General features: G+C 30.9%; 2 protein-coding genes across 2 annotated transcripts; one reads left to right on the forward strand and one right to left on the reverse strand.

Annotated features, from left to right (window-relative positions):
• The first annotated feature begins 2,423 nt into the window (after positions 1 to 2,423).
• On the forward strand, positions 2,424 to 3,118 carry LOC108333783 (uncharacterized). Its single transcript, XM_017569256.2, has 2 exons — positions 2,424 to 2,482; positions 2,553 to 3,118. The coding sequence occupies exons 1-2, from the start codon at positions 2,448 to 2,450 to the stop codon at positions 2,998 to 3,000; spliced, it is 483 nt and encodes a 160-aa protein (XP_017424745.1). The 5' UTR covers positions 2,424 to 2,447; the 3' UTR covers positions 3,001 to 3,118.
• Positions 3,119 to 17,745: 14,627 nt separating this feature from the next.
• On the reverse strand, positions 17,746 to 23,664 carry LOC108332469 (cyclic nucleotide-gated ion channel 4). The gene is made up of 7 exons (XM_017567746.2): positions 23,038 to 23,664; positions 21,685 to 21,900; positions 20,037 to 20,350; positions 19,124 to 19,232; positions 18,762 to 18,998; positions 18,526 to 18,612; positions 17,746 to 18,391 (listed from the first exon to the last, which is right to left on the reverse strand). The coding sequence occupies exons 1-7, from the start codon at positions 23,581 to 23,583 to the stop codon at positions 17,876 to 17,878; spliced, it is 2,025 nt and encodes a 674-aa protein (XP_017423235.1). The 5' UTR covers positions 23,584 to 23,664; the 3' UTR covers positions 17,746 to 17,875.
• Between the last annotated feature and the right edge of the window lie 381 nt (positions 23,665 to 24,045).

A 24,045-nucleotide genomic window follows, 5' to 3' on the forward strand; every position in this document is an offset into this window, starting at 1 on the left:
TAATAAAAAAAACAGTTCTTTGCAAAAAAAATTAGCCTCGATATTGCAAAGAAATCCTAATTAAAATTAAACTATGGATAATAATGATTTACAATAACCACAAAAGTTATTTTAATAATATAAATAAAAAAGATAACTTTTCATCAACCACAACAACAAATTATTAATCAAACAAAAAAATAATCATTCTAGCAATATCTTGATTTTAGTCAAATCAATAATATTTTAACCAAAATCAAGTTGAGAAGAAAATACTAATAGAAGACATTTGAAAATATGAACATACTAACATTCTTACTTTTTTTAGCTTACTTTTTCTTAGGTGATATTTAACATTTTCTAATTTCAAGTAATCTAATTATCTTCATAAAGTTTTATAATTTTTTTAAAATAAAAATGGTAATGGAGGTCGATCCTTCCCATTTTGGTTCATTCCTATTTGATATGTAAAAAGTGGATCGATCCAGGACTTTTCGTATAAAAATACGGACTAATTTTTTTATCCAACGATTCACGTAAAAAGTTATTTATTTATATATATAATACTATGATACAATATTTTTATAATTTTATTTTTATTTAATTAAAATAGTAGAAATAATAATTTTTATAAGCTCATTTATTAAAGTAAGTAATATTTTTATAATTTCTAATGTATGGTATACGCTCAGGACCGAACGGTTAACACTAAATATCGTTCGGTCCATCTGCTACATCAATGTTGGGCCATAATTGGGTCGACATTTAAGTTATTATTGTTTAAATCGTTATTGGACCAAAAGTCCAGCAGACGGTTAAAATGACCAAATATATCTTATTAGAGATATTGATAAAGCCGTTTATGAGTAACTAACCAAATCTCCAAGTAAATTTGTTTTTATTTGGTCTATGAAACACTTATAAATACAATGATAGGACCAAAAGTCAGGTACGTTTAATACACACTCTACGAGACTCAAATATTCAACTATGATAAACAATTTATTAAACCGCTCCTAACTTGACAAGTCCAGACTGACACGGTTCAGATGATCCAAGCGTTCAGAAGCAAGAAGGATACGTCAGAAAGGTTAGTCTCTCGATCTGAACTAATCCCTATCAAAACATCTAATATTTAAATATATGTATATTGAAAATAATAGAAGAAATACAAATTAAATAGTTACTTTGTGTACAATATTACTAACTTTATAGCAAAATATTTACCTTAAATTTAATATTATCAAACAGTTATAAGAGTAATTTCATTTAATTAGAGTTTTTCTTTGAATGGCTTCTTTACAATATTTTATTGTAATTCATTTCTCAATCGATAAGAAATATGCATCTAAGAGTCTCACATTGCATGTTTTATTTTCTTATTGTTTTCATTGTTTTAAATTGAACGAAATCGAAAGCAATTGTGTGTACTTTATTTTTACTATAGTTTGAAAGTACATAATTTTTACACTATTAATTAATCATAAATGGCTCTATCTATGAATTTTAAATACTTAAAAAATAATAGTAATCTCACAGTGACAATTTACGATTAATAAAAATGTAAAATATATTCACGCTATAATACATTCTAATTTAACTATTCGTCTTCCCTTTTCTCATCTCTTCTTTTTTTAAAAGCGTTTCATACTTATGATAGTTAGAAGACAAGCTTTTTACTGATGAAAATAAAAACACTGTTTTGAAAGGTCCCGTTGTCTATCAAATAAATATTTTAATTTTTCCCTAAAATAAGTTATAATTATAAGACATATTTTAAATTTATAATTAACCAAATTTATTTATTTTTAAATCAAATCTATGTCAAACAATACTCGTCAGACTTAACTATTTTTATGTCACAAACTTAAATAAATTAATAATGAATTAATAATGATAAATGACATATTTGTATATTAATTTAACATATAGTATAAAGATAAAATAATCAAAAAGTAAATTTTTGTATTTTTTTTAAGAAAAGAAGAAAATAAAAAATAATATCAATTGAGTGTAAAATATTTATGTGTTAAAATATATTTTTCTTAAATAAATAGCTCAAATGTTTCATATGCACCCACGTTTTATACTTTCAAGTATAATACGGGTAAAAGCAACTTACACATAAGTAAGAAATTAAAACATAATGCTGTTCCATTTCAAAGCGCGTTTTATACTTCTGGCTAAATTTAATACCGTTTCAACCATCTTCAAAACTAAAAGCTCTTCTTATTTTTCTTTCTTCACATTCTTATTATTATTTTCTTTTCTTTTTCATCAGATAAAGTGGGGTCACCAATTTGACTATTTAATTAAATACGTATTATACGTTTAATACGTTTAATATGAAATTCGTAAGAGCTTCTCTCTCCCCTGTTTCATATACTTCCAATATATATATATATACAATGCATACATAAACTTTTCCAGGTATCAAAGTTCAGAGCACAAGGAAAAACCCGTCAGCCATGAATTCTGGTCCTGTGAATCCAATTCCGACAAGGTAAGTTATTGATCACAGTCTTCTGCTTTCTGCTGATGGGGTGTTCTAACATTGTTCTTTCGTGTCTCAGAGAGGAAGAGGTGAATCGATTCATGGAGTTACGAGAGATCTTAGAGAAATTGTTCAAGTGGTTGTTTGGAGTTACAGTTTTCATAGCCACGCCAAAGGGAGAAGCTTTAGTAACAGAACACCCCAATCTGATGACGGTTATGGTTTTCATGATTGTGCTCTACTTCTTAATGTGGCTGCTGGGAACAATGCTTCCAGACAACTTCATGATAATCTTAGTCTGCATCATGGTGGTGATTGCAAGTGTTTCTTCAGTTTTGGTTTTGACCACTATACCTATACCTTCACTCCTTCTTTGGCTTAGTGTCATGGGTTGGGTTGGTGTTTTGGCTTTGATTGTTTATGTCTGTTACCAAGAGCTCTATAGTTTGGTTGTGCGAGCAATTTTGGGTTGTGTCAAGAATTTGATTGATGGTTACAGGATGCAGGGTTCGAGGTTGCCAGTCTAGGAAGAAGATGGTCTTCATTTTCATGGTTGTAGGTTACCAGCATACCTTTGACACTTTTTATGATAGTTTCTCAAATACTATGTTGGAGTTGCAGCGATTTTTGTTGTTGTTGTTTGCATATTCAGGATGTACCAAATACTATGTATTTTTCTTTTCTGTTTTGATACAATGTAACACTTGTTTGTATGAAAAACAAGGTCAATAAGAATATATTGTTTGTGTGAAAAACAGGGTCAATCAGAATACTCTGTTTGTGTTTGAGAAAGCATGTTTCAAGTCGATTGTAAAATCAGTTTCACGGTGTATCAGACACTACTTGATGCATTCCAACATCTATATTAAAGTGTTGATTAAAATTTGGTACAATATTTGTCTCAAAACTTTTTACTCCCTCGGTACCAATTGAATCATGGAAAACGCAGCAAACTTCAAAGAATGAGACCATGAAATTAGGTTGTCTTAAAAGAAGAATGATGCCACTTTATTTTTTAAATATTAAAGATATGTTATACAAAAGAATTATTAAAAGGGTAAATTATTTTTCGAGATAAATTTGACAATTTTATATTTATACAAAATTGTTTTTTAGGACTAAGATACATCTTAGAACGATGCTATGAGAACCACTTTTGAACGTTTTTTCTTCCTTTAGTCTAAGATATACTCTTCTAAACACTAGTGTAAGTTAAGATATACAAGACAAATATGTCTCAACGTCTGGGTAGAAGGTGATGCATGCAAAAACTTTCTATTGTTCAAGGCAAATATGTGTATGAGAACCTAGAAAATGGTTTAAGAATAAAGGTGGTTTTTAAAAGATGACAGTAGAATATTTTAATAATAAAAGGTTAAAACTATAAATGGGTTTTTTTATCAACAAAAGTTCATTTTTATAAAATCCATCATCTCTCTAAACTTATTTCTAAACTTCTCCTCTACCTTCTCTTTAGATTGTTGACTTCATCCTTCGTCTGTTTGAAGATTGAAATATACCATAAGACTTTTGACATCGAGGTCTACAATCCAACTCGATCAAAATCTTGAATAAAGTAGGTTCATATTTTTCATTTTTTTTCTTTTAAGAAATATGTTGCATGTGAAGGGTGTTTTTGGGCGTTGAAGGTGTCAAGATATGACAAGTTCGTCACAAGACATGTTCGTTTGATAGAAACCTTGGTTTTGAAGTTTAACTAAAAAACATGAAACGAAGAAGTCTTTGTGTATAGAAAACTCAAAGATACTACTAGATTAGAAAGCTAGGTTAAAACCATTAAACTCTAGGTGAAGTTAGAAAAACACTAGGCTAGAAAACCATAAAAGCTAGAAAGGTCTAATAAGATTCACAACCTCACCAAATAGAAGAACATAGAAACAAAGTGTTTAAAACACTAGGGCAAAAACTCTAAGATAGAAAGATCATACCCAAATTCATCAAGAAGAAAATATGTGGATGATCGTCTGGGAAAAAGTCGAACATAGAAACTCATAAAAAGGTCAAACCAGGCTAAGGAACTTAGGAGAGAAGCGAGACAAGAAGAAAACTCAAAGCACTAGCTGAAGACAAACAACTCAAGACTCTAGAAAATAGGAAAGCAACTTAGGATGAAAACACAAGACTTAGAACCGAAATCCCCAACATAAAAAACCTTAGGAAAACACTTAGGTTCTTAGGAAATAGAAACACATCTAAGCCAAAACACTCAGACGTTGTGTTAAACGGTTATTACGCCTAAAGCGTCTAAGAGAGTTAAAGTTAAACGCTTAAAGCTTATCATACCCAAAAGGTATTCAATTTCGCTCCCGAAAACAAAACAGTGTAAAGACGATGTCTTTGACAAAACACACTAAAAGATTAAAAACATAAAACAGTAAAAGAAAACAAACAAAGCTAAACGATGTATGTCTAAAAAGACTATATCACAAGAAACGTTTACTTGTCTAAATGATACCATGAGCTAAACCAATACTTCGTCCAACGATGAAGTCTTTACTCAACGCTTGGTATCATTAAAGAAATAGCTTAATTGCCAGATGCTACCTTAATAGTAGGAAATCAAAAAGCACTTTATTGTTTTGAGCAAGCATTAAATGACATTAAATGTTCAACGTTCAAAAACAACAAAAGTTATATCTGATGAGTGGATTGTACATCAAATCCAATCATATCAGTAGTAGGTATATGAAAGACATTTAGGAAATAGTGACACAATACCTATGTCAAAACAAATCATGAAATCATAAGTAAAACACCAACCAAGAAGTCACTTACGGACTAAACAATACTACTTAATCTCACAAACACAAAAACATTAGAAAACACATAATCATGAACAAATGATAAAAAAAATTCTAAAACACTAAAGTAAACAAAAATAGGACATACCTATTATACATGTTTTTATCTTTTGCAAGACAATTGATACAAACATTCATCAATCTTATCTCATACGTATCAAAATGAACATTGGAAGAAAAAAATAAAAGAAAGGTTGAACAGGTCAATAAAAGTTGTGCCAAAAAGATAAGTCAAAACTGCTTTTGATAAATGATCTGAAAAGCATGTCTGCTTCGATAAAAGACATCATCCTATGACTGAAACCTACATCAATAGCCAAAAAAGAACAAATCTCAAGATAAGCTTCGTTAAACGGTCATATTATCAAATCTCAGAACAAACATTGTCGTAATGGTTATATCATCAAGGTGTACAAATAAAGACGAGAAGAAAGAAAAATATGACGATGAAGAGAGAAAATATAAAGATGTGAAGATATTTCATCATCCGTTAAGCAAGGAAATCTCTTTGACCTATTATAGCTAAACTCCTTTAATCAAAGGAAAGAGAAAGATATAAGAGCTCAAGAAAAGAAGAATATTCTCGAGCTTCATCAGAATATCCACTTGAAGAAAGAGAGAGAGAGTGAAAGAGTGAATCACAGAAAAATATCTCTCAAGCCTCAATGCAATATATCTGCTTGTATTTGTATCAAGAGAGAAGAAAGAAAGAGCAAAGTAAAGCATCCCTCTAGTACTTCATTGTATTATTTGCTTACTTGTGTAAGATGAGAGAAAGAGAAAAGAGAGAAACACCTGCGAGTTTTCAGACTACTTTGTATTGTAATTATATCCTTTCTGCAAGAGTAATAGTCTGAACGACTTGTAAGCAACCATTGATTACAATTTTGGAGAGAATCAAAACACTTACAACTTAACTCTAAAGAGTTCAAGAAATCTAGGAAAGGTCGTCTAGTACCAGGAGTGGTGCGAATACTCAAGAAAATATAGACAAGGCTGCTTAGTACCAAGAGTGGTGCGAATACTCATCTAGTCAAGGGTAATTAACAACTACTTGTTGACTGGGAAACCGGGAATGGTGCGAATACTCAACTGATCTATGGTAACTATAGGTTATTCGCTAATCAAGGATACCAAAAGTGGTGAATAATACTTCAGAACCAGAAGTGAGGGAAACTAAACTAGACGATGTATCACAGTTTCACTAGGAGTGTCTAAGGATACCAAGAGTGGTGAATAATACTACGCAATCAAGAGTGAGTTAAACTCAACTAGTCATAAGTAACAATGGTTACTCAATAGGACTAGGAACACCAAGAGTGGTTTAAAACACTCAACTGTAATTCATTGAATATCTAATGGAACCTTCTAAGTTAACTTAGAGAAGAACTAGACATAGCCCTAACAGGTGAACTAGACCTAAGTTTTATTATCGTCTTTTCAGGAAAGTTGGAGTGTAACTGTTACTACAGTTAGTAATTCTACAAGCAACAACAAGTTGAAGTTTGATAACATTCGTGACTTGATCTTAAGCGAAGATGTTGGTAGGAGAAGTTTAATGGAATCTTTCAGTTCTAACTTTTGTTAAGCATTGAGTGCTAAAAATAGAGGAAGAAATAGCCAGAAATGTCGTAATCAAGGCCGAGGCAAATCAAAGCTTAGAAGGAGACCACAAAGAAAAGTACGAAATGATATCACTTGTTGGAATTGTTAGAAAAATGGTCACTTTACAAATCAATGTTGGGCTTCAAGTAAGAACAACAACAAAAAGAAGCAAGATGATGATCAATCAGCAAATGCAGTAATAGATGAAATTATAGATGCACTATTATGCAGTTTAGATAGTTCCATTTACTCATGGATTATGGACTCAGGTGCGTCATTTCATACTACACCTTCCTTATAATTGTTATCTAACTATGTTTCTTGAAAGTTTGGGAAGGTTTACCTTGCAGATGGAAAATCTCTTGATATTGTGGGAAGAGATAATATTAACATCAAAACCTCTAATGGAAGTATGTGGACTTTGAATAATGTCAAACGTATTCCTGCCTTAAATAGAAACTGAATATCTATACGACAGTTGGATGAGCTCGCTAACTTGTTAGTGTTAGGTGCCACCAAGGGACGACCATATGAAACTCATGTTTTAAAATCCAAGGAGCACCAAGAGATTTGATGCTAGGCACCACCCTATTTTAAGCCTTGGGCAATTTTGTGAAAATTACGATTTTCGCTTAATTAATTGTTTGATCAAATTAAAATTTTGACATCTGGTTTTAGACATATGAATCTTTACTTTCACCATTAAGATCTTTGATTAGTGGTATGTGGTTAGAGAAATGCTTTTTTGTAGTTTTATATATAATTATTAGTAATATTTTAATTGAATGTTAAGCTAATGCAATATAAAATAAAGGATGAATTATTAATATTTCAATTGAAATAAATAATAGGTGATTGATGTTATGAGAATGTAATGTATGAACTACATGTAATGTAAATGAATTGAGAATATTCTATGTATGATTTTATGCTTTAGTGGATAATGTAAGAATTTTCAAAGAAGAAATACTACATCGATCTTGTGCTAGGTAATGTATTGAAGGGGATTTAAGTGTATATGAATCTACTAAGCTAATGCAATAGAAAATAAATGATGAATTATTAATATTTTAATTGAAATAAATAATAGCTGATTAATGTTATGAGAATGTAATGTAGATGAATTGAGAATATTTGTATGCATAGTTTTATGCTTTGATGGATAATGTAGGGATTTCCAAGGAAGAAATACTACATTGATATTGTGTTAGGTAATGTATTGAAGGAGATCTGAGTATAGTATGACTCTACTAGAATTATATTCATATAGAGGAAGATGTTTAATTATAAGAGTTAAATGAAGTTCTATATTTATAAGCTGTGGTAGTGAACCAAACTTGTAAATTGGGATTTACTCATTCATGCTAAAAGGAGAGTTATCTAACCTTGATATATAACTATAGCACCTTTGAAACAAAATATATATATATATATATATATATATATATATATATATATATATAATCATTGAAAATAACTATATATTTCTACTATAAAAATTTATATCCTGGTTCATGACATATCTATTGAATTTTACCTAGACAAAATATTTGCAATTGTGAAAATGAAATTAAACCTAAACTCAAACTTAACTTTAGAAATAAAGGTGTCCAAAATTTATTTTTGACCAAGAATTTATTATATGACCTATAATTATGTCTCACATTTAATGTAAACATAGTAATAGTAGTCATGATTGTGTTTATTATCTATTAGGCTATAACAAAATGAAAATTTAATTACATGTCATAATGTACGAGTAAGAAGTAGTGAATAAATAACTATAAACACCATATGGAAGATCCTTTCCATCTTAGCAGAAAATCTCGCAATCACATTACTTTGTTTACAATTCCTAAAACTTCAAAGTGCGGTGAAATTTTGTAGATTTTTTTCAACATTATTACACTGTATATTTGCGTAGGATGATGCTACTTGATGTAAATATAGAGTTTTATATCAAACCTCAGTCTTCCATATAATAAAAAAAAGATTTAAATTTTGAACCATGCTTTTTTTTTTGGTTGTAGCTTGAACAAATGACAAAAAATTCTTCTTCCTTCATTGGTCACAAAAACTTATCTTTGGTGGTTCTTCACCCTAAGCATGTTCTCTTTACATCTCTTTGCTCTGTTTATCTTGATGGAGGTTTTTCTCTTTTCACTTTGGAGCATCTCTCGGAAAACGTACTTCATTAAGGTTATTACCATATTTTTGCAATTTATTATTCAAACAGAATTTGAGGTTGTTTTTGATATTTCAACCACCATAATCCATGAATTTATCCATTCTATAGTTGTTGATATAACCATTGTTGATAATGAAATTTTTCTTTTTAAATTTGAAGCTCAATTTGTTATTTAGTTATGTAAGTTTATAATTATAAAACTATTTTGATGAGATGTTTGAAGAAAATGATCCTAAAGTTGCATTACTTGTTATAACTTTTATTGCATATGCTTTTGCGAGTCTAAAACATAAGAAAATCAAAATAAATTTAGTTTAACACAACCTGATTATAACCTCAATCATTACATTTTTTTTGAAAGTTAAAATATGTTGTAAAAGGTTTTAAGTTTGTATTAATGAATTAAGATTCTATTTAATTGATTAATCTTTTATCGTTATGTTTCCATATCAACTAATCAATTATTAGTTTTGATAATGGATTAAAATAAAGAACAAACAAATGTGTTTTTAACCGATCTCCAAAAATAATAGATTAGCATATTTAAATAATCAAGTAAAGTGTTCTTAGTTTTTTAAAATAATTGATTAATTGAGAATGTAATCTATTAATATATAGAACACACTTCTTTAAAAATTAATTTCTTAGAATAATCTATTAACAGCTTAAATCAATTAATTAAATGTATCAGAACTAGTTTTCAAATAGTTTTTGAAAGTTCAATAAATTCAATCCTTGATTCATTCTCAAATACAATGATGACATAAAGGATAAGACCTCCTAAAGGACCGCGAAGTGGGCTTAGAGCTAACATAGGATATTTTTTTGTTATTTTTGGGTAATTTTTTTGTTTTTGGATGTTATACTTGTTTTTGTCTATTTTTTTGTATTGGGTCTTTGCTGGACCTTTTACGTGCTTTTGAGAGTTGCTCCCTCCACCACCACGCATCACTTCCTCCACCTCCCTCATTTTCTTTTTGTCCTCAATAATATTTAATTTTTGTTTTTACTTTGTTACTTAACAACCAACTATTTCGTTAATGGTTATCAATGCACCTCCCTAACAATCGCTGATTCCGTTGAATAAAATTTCTTTGGATCTTTTTCTTCCTCTAATTTTTGTTTGCAGAAACTATGGTGGTGTAGCATGGGGATATTGTGGTGTGTTTGGTTAGCATTGATTCGTGGCGGTGCAAGAAGGTTCTCCAGTTATTAGAGGAAGTAGCAAAAAAGCTTTAGAGTAATGCAAGAAAAAGAAGGTGCAGGGGTGGGAGAGCTTCGTCTGGTCGTTGAAATTGGTCCACGTTCTTCATAGGTTTTCTGAATATATAAGCCTATCACTGTAACGGATGTAGGTATTCGTTGGAGTCTTAAATGGATGTCAACATCCATAGACGGATATCAAAATCTGTTCAAGGTCAAACGGATATGCCACATCTATTGAGGCCTGGCCGGTTATCTCTTCCTCTGCACACACAAAAAAAGCACAACGACCAAACATAAAAAACACACAGGCCAGCGACCAAACTTACAACACACAACATATTCCAATACATTAAAATTAAAATGAAATATTTATCATGACCAACCTCTCTCGTGGACCAAAGAAAAAATGTACACAAATAAACGAAGCACCACCACCGCACAATCGGGAGACCAAACCGGAAAAGAAAGAACGAATGAAATGGAAACTGCTATGGAAAAAAAAGGTTGGGTAGAAATGGATATGGAGGAGAAAAGGGATTCAGAACAGATATGGAGAAGAAGAAAAATTTGAAAGTGAGAGTTTTGGAGGGAGGGGGGAGTGGGGGTTGCGCCACAATGAGTGAAAATGAGATAAGGATTTAGGGTCTTGATAAAAAAAGTTAAAAAAAAAAAAGATAGTTTTATAATTAAATTTTTTTTGAGGAAGTATAGGAAGCTTTTGGGGCAGTGGAAAGAACAACTCTTTGTGCTTTTGTAATGAGTTCATTTCTTGGTGTGTTAATTACAAAGGACGCTTAGTGTAACAATCTAAAATTCCTCTTTTATATTAGTAACACCCTGGTTATAATGGTTTGTATATACATAATTTATAACACTAAAAATGAAAATGTTAATAAATATTTGTTTATAAATTATTATTGTAAATATAAAATATAATTAAAATAAATGTTTTATTATCTATCATTTTCATATGAATTTCAACTCTTATGTAGAATTTTTATGCAGAAATCATATCATTTCAATTAATTGAATTACATAGTTCTGGACTGTGGATACACTTAAAACACGAACACGGACCAAACAATGTTATAAACTCACTTAGGCTTAAATGTATAATATATAATTCAAGTAAGTATGAAATTAAATCTACATCGAAAAGAAAAAGTTATTTAAATCAAATACAGTTTACTATTTGTTAAATCAAATAAGTTATATGCATCAAATATTATTTTGTTTTTTTACTTAATTTAGTTTTAACTGTTTTTTCTTTTAATTTTCATCAATTTTATTTAATTTAATTTTTTTGATAATGTTGTCTAAATAATTAACAAATAGTAAACTGTATCTTTCATGTATCGCTCGTATCAGTACCGTATGTCAAGATTGACGTTTTATATTTAATTTGATTTCTATATTTTTTATTTTTTATTTTCATTTAATCCCAACTTTCTTTAAAATAGAAAAAATTATCCTTCTTCAAATTACACTAAATTTAACTTTTATATAAATATTTTTAATAAAAATTCATATTTTTATTAAATATTTTTTATTTTGGATTACAGTTGACTTAAAATTAGAACGAAAATTTTAAGAATAAGAACTATCACCGTTGATTTAAAATTTTAAGTTAAAAGTCATATAAAGTAATAATATTACTCTCCACTTTTTAATCTCTTAAACTATTAAAAATCACATATAATTTTTAACCTTTCAAAAATTTTAAACCAATGGGATTACTTTCCACTTTTAAATTTTTATTCTAATTTTAAACCAATTCTAACCCTAAATTAAAAATATTTAATAAAAATATAAATTTTAATAAAAATATTAATCAAATATTTATATAAAAAATAATTTTAATCTCAATTTGAAAAATAACTAATAATTCTTATATTTTAAAAAAGTGAAACTAAATTGAACAAAAAGATCACAAAAATATAGATTAAGTTAAATATAAAAAATATTGACCCTATATTTCTCATCCATGATTCAATATTAACTTAAACATGAACATTTTTAAAAAATTTAAAAAAATTTAAAAAAAGAAAAAAGAAAAAACACAAAGGAATATACGCAATTTACTATTAGTTAATTATTTAGAAAATATTAAAAAAATCAAATAAATAAAATTAATAAAAATTAGAACCAAATTAAATAAAAGAACATGTTAAAACTAAATTGAATAAACTCCTGAAAAATAAAAATGATTTAGAGTGTTTCTCCTTACACCACCACATGTTTCTTCCTACATCACCACATTCCACAAATACCCCTCAGTAAAAATTAAACTACCGTGATTGTAGGAATGAGAGTTCCGTTAATAGATGTCCACATGACGGATATGGTTTGTGCTAAAAAGGCATTGTCACACGTCCTCTCATCAATCACACACACTGACACATGTCATAAAGAAATAATTTATTGAGAACCTAGTAGACCCTAATAAAAAGAAACATAGGACCTGCTGGAACAACAAAGCTGAGGTCCATGTAGTAAATTACAAAATGTGTAATTTTTTTCTATCTAAATAGAGCATATCAAAAGGGTGTATATACATTAAAAAATTTGTTCACTACCAAAATTGGACGACTCCAGTATGCAAAAATATTCATAAGGAGCCAAAGCACAGGGATTTAAGTAATCATCCCCTTATACTATCATAAAATGACCTTGAGAGGAAACAATATGAAAAAATTCAATTTCAATGCCTTATCAATTATGCAACTGAAAAGTTTCCCAACAGGAATGATATTGGGTATGCATGTATCTCCTAGCTTTCACAGAACTTGGCTGCTCAAGCCACTTGTCATATAAGCCTTTAATAATGGGATTTTCAAATGGTGATGTTGCCAAAACATTTTCCATGTAAACTGATTCTAACAAATACTCAGTTCTTTGGGAGACTGTCCTGAAATTGATTTAATTTGACCTCCTCCATTTAAGCAACCTGAAGGGCATGCCATGATTTCTAGGAAATGATAATCACATTTCCCAGTTTTTAGTTTTCGTACAATGTTCTGTAGGTTTCGGAAACCATAACACATAGTAAATTTCAACAATGTTTTTCCCTCAACCTCTAGAATCACTTCCTAAAAATCTGAATTCCTGAAGTGTCTAAAGGTCAAAGAATCATCCATTTGTCTTCCAAAAAGCGTTTTAGCATCATATCGGAAAATTGTTTCTGCATAAACGAAAAAAAAAATTAATATAGAAGGTCAACGAATATGAGGATCCATTTCCCCTTCAACGGATACCCATATCCGTGGACGGATATCCAATATTAGTTCAAGGTCTTCAACAATCTCTTCTCCTATTTTTTTCACATAGACCTCCAAATACAGCAAACCAAACAAACATAAATTTAACATGTTCACACAGCACCTCAACAGCAACCAAATGCATGCAAAATATTAAAGAAGAAGAAGAAACCAACATGATCTCCAGCCACGGAACAGAGCAGGAAAGCTTCAAACGACTGCACCCTCTACAAATGAATAAGTCACATCTTCAAGGAAAACACATCTCACCTCTCGATGGATAGAAGCACCGAAAACAGAAAATAAATTACAAAAAAAAAGGAAAGGAACAAGGAAGGGAAAGAGAGAATGTGGTGTGAGGGTGGAGGAGTGAAAGAGAGAATGTTGATTTGTGGTGGTATGTACACGGCTAAAGAGTGAAAGGGAAAGTTAAAAGAGAATTAAGGTTTACAAAAGAAAAGTTAAAATTTTAATGGTAAAAGTAAAAGTTAATTACCTAAGGGTATATTTGAAAAATAAAAAATTGGGGTGGTGGAGAGAGAAGAATGTTGTGGTGAAGGGAGTAACCCTCAACGATTTAAGTCTAAAAACAATTTACAATTCGTGGCAAGCTATTATTTTCTGCATCCCACAATTACTAACCGCACCCTGTAATAAAACAAAAAGCTTCAAACTTCCTTTATGTCTGTACTGCACGCCATTGCTACATGGCTGCTATCATCGCCGCTGTTAAAGAGGAAGAAGACCAAAGATCGCTGCGTGAAAAGAGAAAGAAAATGCAGAAAAAAATTCATTCATTCCAAAATAAAATCTCATTATAGAAAACTTATTCCAAAACGTATTTCATGCATTTAAAATTCTATTCCAAAATTCGTATTGTAAAAATGTTGTTGTGTAAATTCTGAAAGGTTTCTACAATATATAATCTAGAATTCACTTTTTCAAAAGGTAAAATGATGATTTTGAAAATAGGGAGAATGCGCGAAGAAACTGTGGAGGTGCAGGAAGTAAAAGATCACTTTCTAAGTTATGTTTACTCTTTGTAAAAAATAATCGACCCTTTAAAACACAAACCAAATGGAGTATTCCTTCTCATTTACAATTTGTATACAAACAACGTAAAATTATTACTTGTCTCCATATATTATATACTTGGAACTTCACCACAAATATTTTAGGATATTTGTATTCTAAAACATGATTTTAATATTTTGTTATTTCCGTTATCATTAAAATAAATAAATTTAATCATTTTTATTTTCATCAATCACTTTTTTTACTGAACAAGATACTTCTTTTAAACAAAGTCAATTTTTCTAAAAGAAAAAAAGTTGTCAAAAAATTTTATTTTCTTAAAACTAAAACAATGAAAATTGACAAATAATTTCCAACTGGTTGAATATATTGAAAAACTGTGCATCATATTAATCTATCTTGTATTGAATATATACATAAGGAACTCTATTTATAATAGAATAAATATAGGTTAAGCACGAAATACAAATAAAAAATAATAACAAACTAACTAAAGATAAAGGATAAAGGTAAGATAAAGATAATATATCTAAGACTTCCCTTAAACTGGTGTATACAAATTGTATTTACCAAGTTTGTTACAAATATAATCAATTATCAGTCCCCGTAAAGACTTAGTGAAAATATCTACTGACTGATCACTTGAATTAAAGAACTCAATCTTGATATCTCCAAATATAATCATCTCTCGAATGAAATGACAGTCAATCTCAATGGGTTTGGTCCTCTGACAAAAGAAATAATTAGAACTAATATGAATAGTAGTCTGATTATTACATATAAGCATCATTTGAGTGACATCTCCAAACTGTAACTCTCTAAGCAATTGCTTAAACGAAACAAACTCACAAGTGACTGAGGTCATAACTCTATATTTTGCTTTTGCAATAGAATATGCAGCAACACTCTATTTCTTACTTTTCCAAGAGATCAAGTTACTACCAATGGAGATACAATATCTAGATGTAGACCTTTTATCATAAAGAGATCTTGCCTAATCAACATCTGAATAACAAATCACTCTTGTATGGTTATTAGAACCATATAACAACCATTTTCCAGAAGATCCTTTAATGTTTAATATACAAATAATTGTATTCCAATGATTTTCACACAAATAATTAAGGAATTGTTTACCACAACCTGCAAAGGAAATGTTAGGATCCATAGGTGTGTCAACAGATTTTGAATTCATCAACCTAATTTCCTCCAAAATATCTAATGCATACTTCTTTTGAGATATAAGGATACCATAGTTGGATTGTGTCACCTCAATATCCAATAAATATTTAAGTTTGCCAAGATCTATGGTCTGAAAATAGCTGTAAAGATGTTGTTTCATTAGAGAAATGTCATGACTGTCATTGCTTGTAAGAACAATGTAATTAAGATATACTATCAAGTAGACACATCCAACATTCGAGTGATGGTAAAAGATTGAATGGTCTACCTCACACCAAGTCATACAAAATTGTTGATCAATGTTACTAAATTTTCCAAACCAGGCCCTAGGAGACTGTTTTAGGCCATATAAGGATTTACAAAAATGACATATCAACCCAAAAGACTCTCTCTGAGCAACAAATCCTTGAGGTTGCTCCAAATAAATCTTTTCATGCAAATCCCCATTGAGGAATGCATTTTTGACATCTGGTTGATAAATAGGTCATTGTTGAAGAGTTACCATGACTATAAGTAAAAGAAAAAATGTCATCTTTGCCATTGGATAAAAAGTATCACCATAATCTAACCAAAACATTTGTGTGTAACTTTTGGACACAAGACAAGCTTTGAGGCAAATAATAGTTCCATCAGGACCAACTTTTATAGGAAAAATCCACCTGCAACCAACAACAAATTTTTCATACGGTAATGGGACAAACTCCCAATTTCCACTATTCTTACTTAGTTCATCTAGCATGGCTTGACACCAACTAGGATTGGCTAAGGCATCAGTAACACATTTTGGGATGGTTACAAAAAAAATAGATGAAAGGCATCAATAATTTTGATTGTTGTTCTATTTCTTGGACATGAGTAGAGGGATGAGACATTAATTCATTAAATTCATGAAAAATAGCATGAACTTTACTCGTATAATCAGTCATAGAGTCCTGATGCTGAGGAACAACAACATTGAAAAGATCATTGGTGTATAATAATTTGGCGTGTTCTTAAATTTCAAAACATGTTTCATAGGAACAAAAAACTTGTTTTAAAGAAGAGTGAAGGTTACCTTTGAAAATAATGCATAACTGAGCATCAGTTTTGAACCAACGAGTAATCGCAACGAAACCAATAATTGTCACGTTCTGAGTAATATGGTTAACATACCCTGACTCTTAAGCCAAAATTTAATGTTTGATGTCCAAGTTGCATAATTAGTGTCATTTAACTTATCAATAAATAAATGCACATTGACATAATATATATGGACATGTCAGACATATTGGTGACGGAGTCAGATATACTAGTGACTAAAGAGAGGTCATAAGCTATAAACAAGCACGAGATAAGAGGTCGCGAGGAGTCCAACGAAGGTGGTTGGCATCGGAGACAACCACACACATGTACCCACGAGTGGCTAGAAAGTATGACAAAAGCAAACTATGTCGTGAAAGTGTGTTTGGACTCCAATGGTAACAATCTCGAAAGCATTGTTGTAGCTTGGCCGAGATGCGCAAAATTGTGATCACCAGTTGAAACTAATGCTCTAGCGATGATGACAATAGCAGCGACAGCGATAACAACGGCGACGGTGGCTTTAACGGCGGCGGTGGTTGTAGTGGGCAAAGGCGATAGATATTTTTCTAAAGTACCTTAGGTTCTAGATACTATGTTAAATATATTGTAAAATTATGTATAAAATTAATCTTTCTTATGTTGAATATACACATATATTCTATTTATAATAGAAGAAACATTAACTAAGTTTAAAATACAAATAAGGAATAAAAACAAACTAAAGATAAAAGATAAAGATAAACATAATATATCTAAGACATTTTTATATTTAAGTTCTTAAAATTTAAAAAAAATATATTTTAAGTAAAAAATAACACCCTAAAGCAAACAATTAATTTATGAACACCGAAGATGTATTTACACCTTGTCGGACAAAAAAAACAATTATTAGTTTACAAGTTATATGATATGATGTGATAAGAAGAGAAAGATAAAAATATATATAATAGTTATAGATAAACATGATACATTAGCCCTTTAATCTTATTTAAGTTAAGTGGAGATCCATGTACATAAAACTGCATTGCAGTTTGCATGGTTATGATCAGGAGTCAAAGTGATCCTGATTAGGCTTTGGTGAGGTTAACAATGCCGTATACAGACGAAGTCTATCCTCCTCCATGGAAGTGCACCTTGAGGCAGGTCTGCGAGGCCTTATGAAGGACAAACATGTCAAAGTCAAACGGTGCTTATACCTTCTCCATGCCAATTGAATGGCCACTGCAGCCCAAGTTCTCCACCCTGGTGAGTAATACCTTGCACTTCTCTTAACCTTTTCCTTCACAAATGTGTACCTGAAGTGCTGCGTCACGTACTTCACGTCCTTTGCTTCTAGCCCAAATGCCTCCGTCGCTTCAAGTGTTACCAAAGTGCTTGATGACGGTGGAAGACGCTCTATGAACGGCCTTCTCATACACCATGAAAGAAGCTCGTCGCCGCTGAAGTTCCCTGGCCCTAACATGCAGTAACTTTTCACCCCGTCTCGTAGAACTTGGCTGCTTTGAAGGTGACCTCTTACTACAAATAACATTCTTTGAACTGGGTCTCCCTCTCTCGTTATCTGCATGTACCATGCATAATCATAACCTAATTTCCTTCTTTTATGTAACACATCATCTGATACACTCTTTTTTCTAGGTTATGGTAGAAGCATTTGTACAGTAATGTTAGAATTTAAAGGTTTTTACAACTCACTGTTTCTCCTTTTGGAAATACAAGGGACTTCACACGGTCACAAATGTTCTCTAGCACCAAATCGTCCATATGCTGAAACAGTGGCACCTGAGCAAATGTTATAAGTATGAGAAAGACAGAAAAACATTAAAAAGCAATAAATTACAGTGCAAAAACATCATGGTAACTAGTGAAAAGCATGACAGCATGGTTTATAATGAAGTGAAAAGATGAGATGAAAGGTTTCTGAAGCTAACCTGCCTCACCAAATCCAAACAGAGATGGTACTTGATGTCTCTTCTTAGTCCCTCGGGGAGATTCTTTATCATTTGGCATTCATCAACCCCTCGCATGGCAGCCCAACGCTGCCTCTCATAGTTTCTCACGCGCTGCCTGAAACTTTGTGGTAACTTCCTTTTGCTCATCCACCATTCAATGTTCCTCATCTTCAGTTGCATTGCTTGCTTCTTTGATGTCGTCGCATGCAAAAACACCTACGTACCCAAAGATAAAACATTCAACTCTCTCTCATCACCAACCAATAATTAAACAAACATGCATGATGAACAATAAAGTAATCAACAGTTGAATTGTTTTTATATTGTGTTTTAAAACGTGCCTTGATGTTTCCAATCAGCATAGTCACTAGAAGGAGGCCACTAGTCAGCACAATTATGTTGAAAATCACTTCTAGCCTCTCCGGTGTGCTCTCTAGGTTCCCGAAAGTGCTGGTCACATCAAACATTAAATTTCAGTTCTCTATGTTAGTGAGTAACTATGAAGCAACAACTATACACCAACGTGGATAATAGTTCTCTGTGATTTGATCTTTCTTGCGCTGAAATAAATGTACCATGTGCAATGTCTGTGTTTTCTTTTGTCGACCATATTATCATCGTATATACCTAACAATTGTGTGACCCCAACATCAATATACATGTTTTTTTGTTATAAGAACCCTATTATTTGTGACACACTACAGGGTGGTAATAATTGAAATAGGAAAAATATTACATATATTACTTTTAGTTTTTGATAATAAATTTCTATTGTAATACCAACCTCTAATTTTTTTTATAACTAAAAACGTCTAGTAAAAACTAGTGTAACAATCAAATTTCAGTTTGGAAAATTTATTGAATATTTCTCTAAATTCAGAAGCTACAGTGCCAAAACTTTCAAACTGAGAGACTACAATAGATATTTAATCAAAAAAACTGTTTTATAATCAAGATTTGAAGTGTCAGTTTGAGAGGTGATGATGAGTCGAGAAAGAGGAAGATAAAGGTATGTAAAAACAAGAAAAGGATGGTCAAAAGAGGACAAACAAAAAGCATATGCGAAATGATGGAGGATTGGACCAAAAAAGAAAAAGAAAAATGATAATTTGACATTTTTACTTTTTACTTTCTGTTTTTTTTTAAATATAAAAATTTACATTTTTATCATCAATTTATTCTTCTAGTATTCTTCTTGTATTATATGTAAAAGTGTGTGAGAATTTTGTTATTAAAAAAAATGGTGGTAGGTACCTGAGAGTCATTAGGCCCCAGAAGATAGGGAAAAGTATTTTTTCCAATCTGCTATCGTTGGTGATGAGTTGAACAGACCATGCGTATGCACCATAGTCGTAGTTATCAGCAGTGTCCAAACAAGTAGACCTTGCTTCCCTGTTTGCAGCCCATGCCAATCTGGTTTTGTCCCTTACAATGCTACTTCCTCCATAGTATATAGGCTTTTTGCAGCAAAGTGTTCTCAAGCCACAACCTACTGTTTTTGCACACTGTTCTTCCAAACACTTTGCTGCCCTTTGCAACCCTAACAAGTACCAACACGCCCCTGCTGCCTATATACACAAAACTCGAACTAGTTAAGAAAAAAATACCATGCATCTGAAGAGAGCAATGCTTTTTTATAATAGTTTTTTTTTTCGTTTGAAGAACTTTGGAAGGGTAATAAATATTCAATTGGACGTTGATTCTATAGTTGTTTGCAAATAATGGCTATCTGCTTGTTGGCCTATATGGGGAACATAATCCAAGGAGTTGAAAATCTAATAAGATGTGATTAATCTCAGCTCTATATCCCCTGCTTTTCGGTGAATTTTCGTTTTTATTTGTTGATAATTTAGTTAATAGTAAACTCCTCTAGTATTGTGGAAGCCTTTTTTCAGCAAAAAAATTGTTACTAAGAAAATGTTCTAAGTGTAAAACTTTTGGAAAATTATAAGGGGGTAGAGCATTTTTTTTATCTGCAAAAAAGAATTAAAATATAAAAACAAAATATTTATACATATATGATAGAGAAAAATAGAGACTTCGTTTAAAACGCTTCTTAAAATAAAACATGAACGATATAAGATATAAATTGATGAATAATATTTTATGTTCTTTGGTCTTATGGTCTTCATTATGATGATTAATTTCACAATGAAATATAAGAAACATAATTTTTTTAATATAAAAACGCTTGCTTCTTTAAAGAAGAAGACGGATTTACATACTTAAAAAAACGTATCTATAAATTTAAGAAATTTTTTAAATAATAACTAATTTTGGTGATAAAAAAATATGTTTAAAAATCAATCTAGAGACTAATTTTCTAATTAAAAACTATTTTTTTTGAAGTCAAAACTTTATTAACTAATGTTAGTGACTAATTAAGAATTTATACTAAAAATTATTTTAGTTACCAATTTAAAAATGAATTATAATTTTTTTATTCATAATAAAATTATTTTAATTACAATAAAATTTTGTATATAAATTGGTATTTAAATTAATAATTATAGTAACTAATTATTTTTAGTCACTAAAATTAATAATTATTTAAGAATTTTCTTGTAGTGTTTAAAATTGATTAACTACAAGCTAAATAATTGTTTTATGATGACTAAACTCACAAAAATAAATTAAAAGACACTACTCTTTTTAATGTTTTAGCTATATTTTAAGCTTATTTTTCCAAAACTTGAAAAAAATACCTTTTGTTATAATACCAAAGTTTGCTTATTCTTATGTAAGTTAAGAAAAATGCTATTTTGATGAGTAGTGAGGTAGATGTGAAAGAGATTTTGATTTTGTGAGTATATAAAAAAGGTGGCCGAAAGCTAGCAAAAACATTGTATACTATATATAGATAAACATTGCATGAAAAGAAATTAAGGTGCATGACACTTACATGGGAAGCTACAAAATACGCGATCATGTTGAGGGCGATGCCCCACCAAACGGTTCCAAAAATGTAGCCAGAAAGATTTTGCATGCGACGCAAGAGGCAAACGGAGTGATAAATTTTGGGAAGATATTGAAAGAGAAACATGATTAAGAACACTGTCATCACTAACGTAATTGATCCTTTCTCCAAAAGAGACGGAATTACCACCCATAACACAATCTGCATATCACAAAAACATTATGGAACTATATATTAATTTGGAAAATCATAATCACTATCCGAAACTTCAAGAAATATATACAAATTCTTATATATACTTTAATAATGCAAGTGAGAACTTCCTTAAATAACACATGTAGTAAAAATAAATTTTGGACAGAAAAATATCTGAAACATGCTCAGTGTTAATGCAGCAAGCTTGAGGTCCACGTGTCCTCTAGAGAAAAAGCATGCAACTATTTGGTGCTAACGTAGTAGGTGATTACACTATGCTAGAAAATAAATTTTAATCATTTTAGATTTATTAACCAGCTCATACGTTGTTCTTATGTGCAATTATAAAATAATTAATGAACATTTAGGTGGATTCATTTATTGAAATCGTGATGATTAGATTAGGACGTTCACAGAAATCATTCCAGAATAAAATAACATTTATTAGTAATGTGAAGTCATATCTACAAATAGAATATAACTTTTTTTAAAGAAGGAACAAATACAAACTAGGCAAAGATACATAAGATAACAGCTAAGAAAATTAACTCCGAAATTTAACAACTATAGTCATTATGTTTAATTTGTATTTCCAAGGCACCCATTGTCTTTATTTAGAAAGACATATTTTAATTAATTCTATGGATGTACAGTTATTAGAGGAATCACTAATCATATAATGAAAGGGGTAGTATTAGAATTTTAAAGGTGCAGAAAGAATATTTGGAGGTGCAGGGAAAACTGGTCTCAGTGATATACCAAAAACACCTGTGAGATTAAAAACTGTCACGTGCAGACATGACATGAAAAATCATTCACATGATGAGGTGTAACGCCGGTAACCATCGCATTCGCCATGCATAAAAACAACAAGCGGTTGCATGCAATTTGTCGTATCCTCTATCCCTTGCTACTGTCCCAAACCTCAAACTTCACTCCCCTCTGAAATTATCACTTTCTTAAAACACTCTTCGTTAATTTAAATACAACATTTAAAAATAATCAATCATATTGTTAAAGTAAAACCATAAAATTGTTAACTATGAGTTAAAAGAATATGATAAAAGGTGATAATTAGTTCTACATTGTTTAACCTTCAGCCATGCTAAACATGGAAGAAGAGAAGAAGAAGAGGGGACTAACCTGGGGAATGGGGAAGATGACGAAGAGGTCGAAGAAGAAACCCCTCTTAGCCTTGAGGTAGCGAAGAGCATAGCCACCGCGAGAGGCGTGAGAGTCTCTGGCGTGAGAAGAAGAGCGTTTAGCCATCTTGAAATGGAGCCACATGTTCCACACGTGCAACGTGTCGGTCATGCACCGAAGCACGGTGACGGTGACCACGAGCCAGCCGTCGATGAAGATGCACATACATGTGTCGCTTATGGACAGCGCGTAGAAGAACAGCGGGTCCACGAAAAGCCCCGTGGTGCTCACCAGGAGGAACACCCTGTTCCACTCTTGGACCCATTTGGCTCGCGGATCCAGCACCACCCCGAACTCCCGCCAGAAACTGCTGCCGGAAAAGATGTCAGGCTTCTTGGGCTCGTCTTCGGCACCAACATTAATGTCGTAGAATTTGAAGTCATCGTCTTCCTCCTCTTCCTCCTCATCATCATCATCTTGGTCGTCGGTGGAGGAGTAGTGCATGCGTGAGACACGTGAGTCTGAAACATAGTGAGAGGTGGCCATAGGAGAGAGAAAGTGAAGAACTGAGGTGAGGTTTCTCTTGAAAGAGAGAGAATTTAATTAGCATAAGAGACATAAATAATAATTGAAGTAGGAAGGTGGGTAAGAGAGAGAAGTGTGACTATTTGACAAACCATATTATATTCATATTATATTAAACCAGTTATATGGAGTGTAAAAATTTAAATATTATAATATTATATTAGGATGTTTTTAAGTTATATTTATTTAAATTTATGTATGATTATAAATAATTATTTAAAATTTAAAAGAAATAATTAAAAGCGTAAAATTGGAAAATTGAATATTTTTAAAACTTAGAATATAGATATAAATAAAATAAATTTTAATTATTAAAAATAAAAATATTATAAAGAATATTGTGTAAATAAATTTTTTATTGTAAGTAATTATTTAAATTTAGAAAAATAGTTACTAAAATAATAAAAATTATAATAAATAGTA

This window comes from Vigna angularis, chromosome 11 (assembly GCF_016808095.1).
Source record: "Vigna angularis cultivar LongXiaoDou No.4 chromosome 11, ASM1680809v1, whole genome shotgun sequence".
Lineage (NCBI taxonomy): Eukaryota > Viridiplantae > Streptophyta > Magnoliopsida > Fabales > Fabaceae > Vigna > Vigna angularis.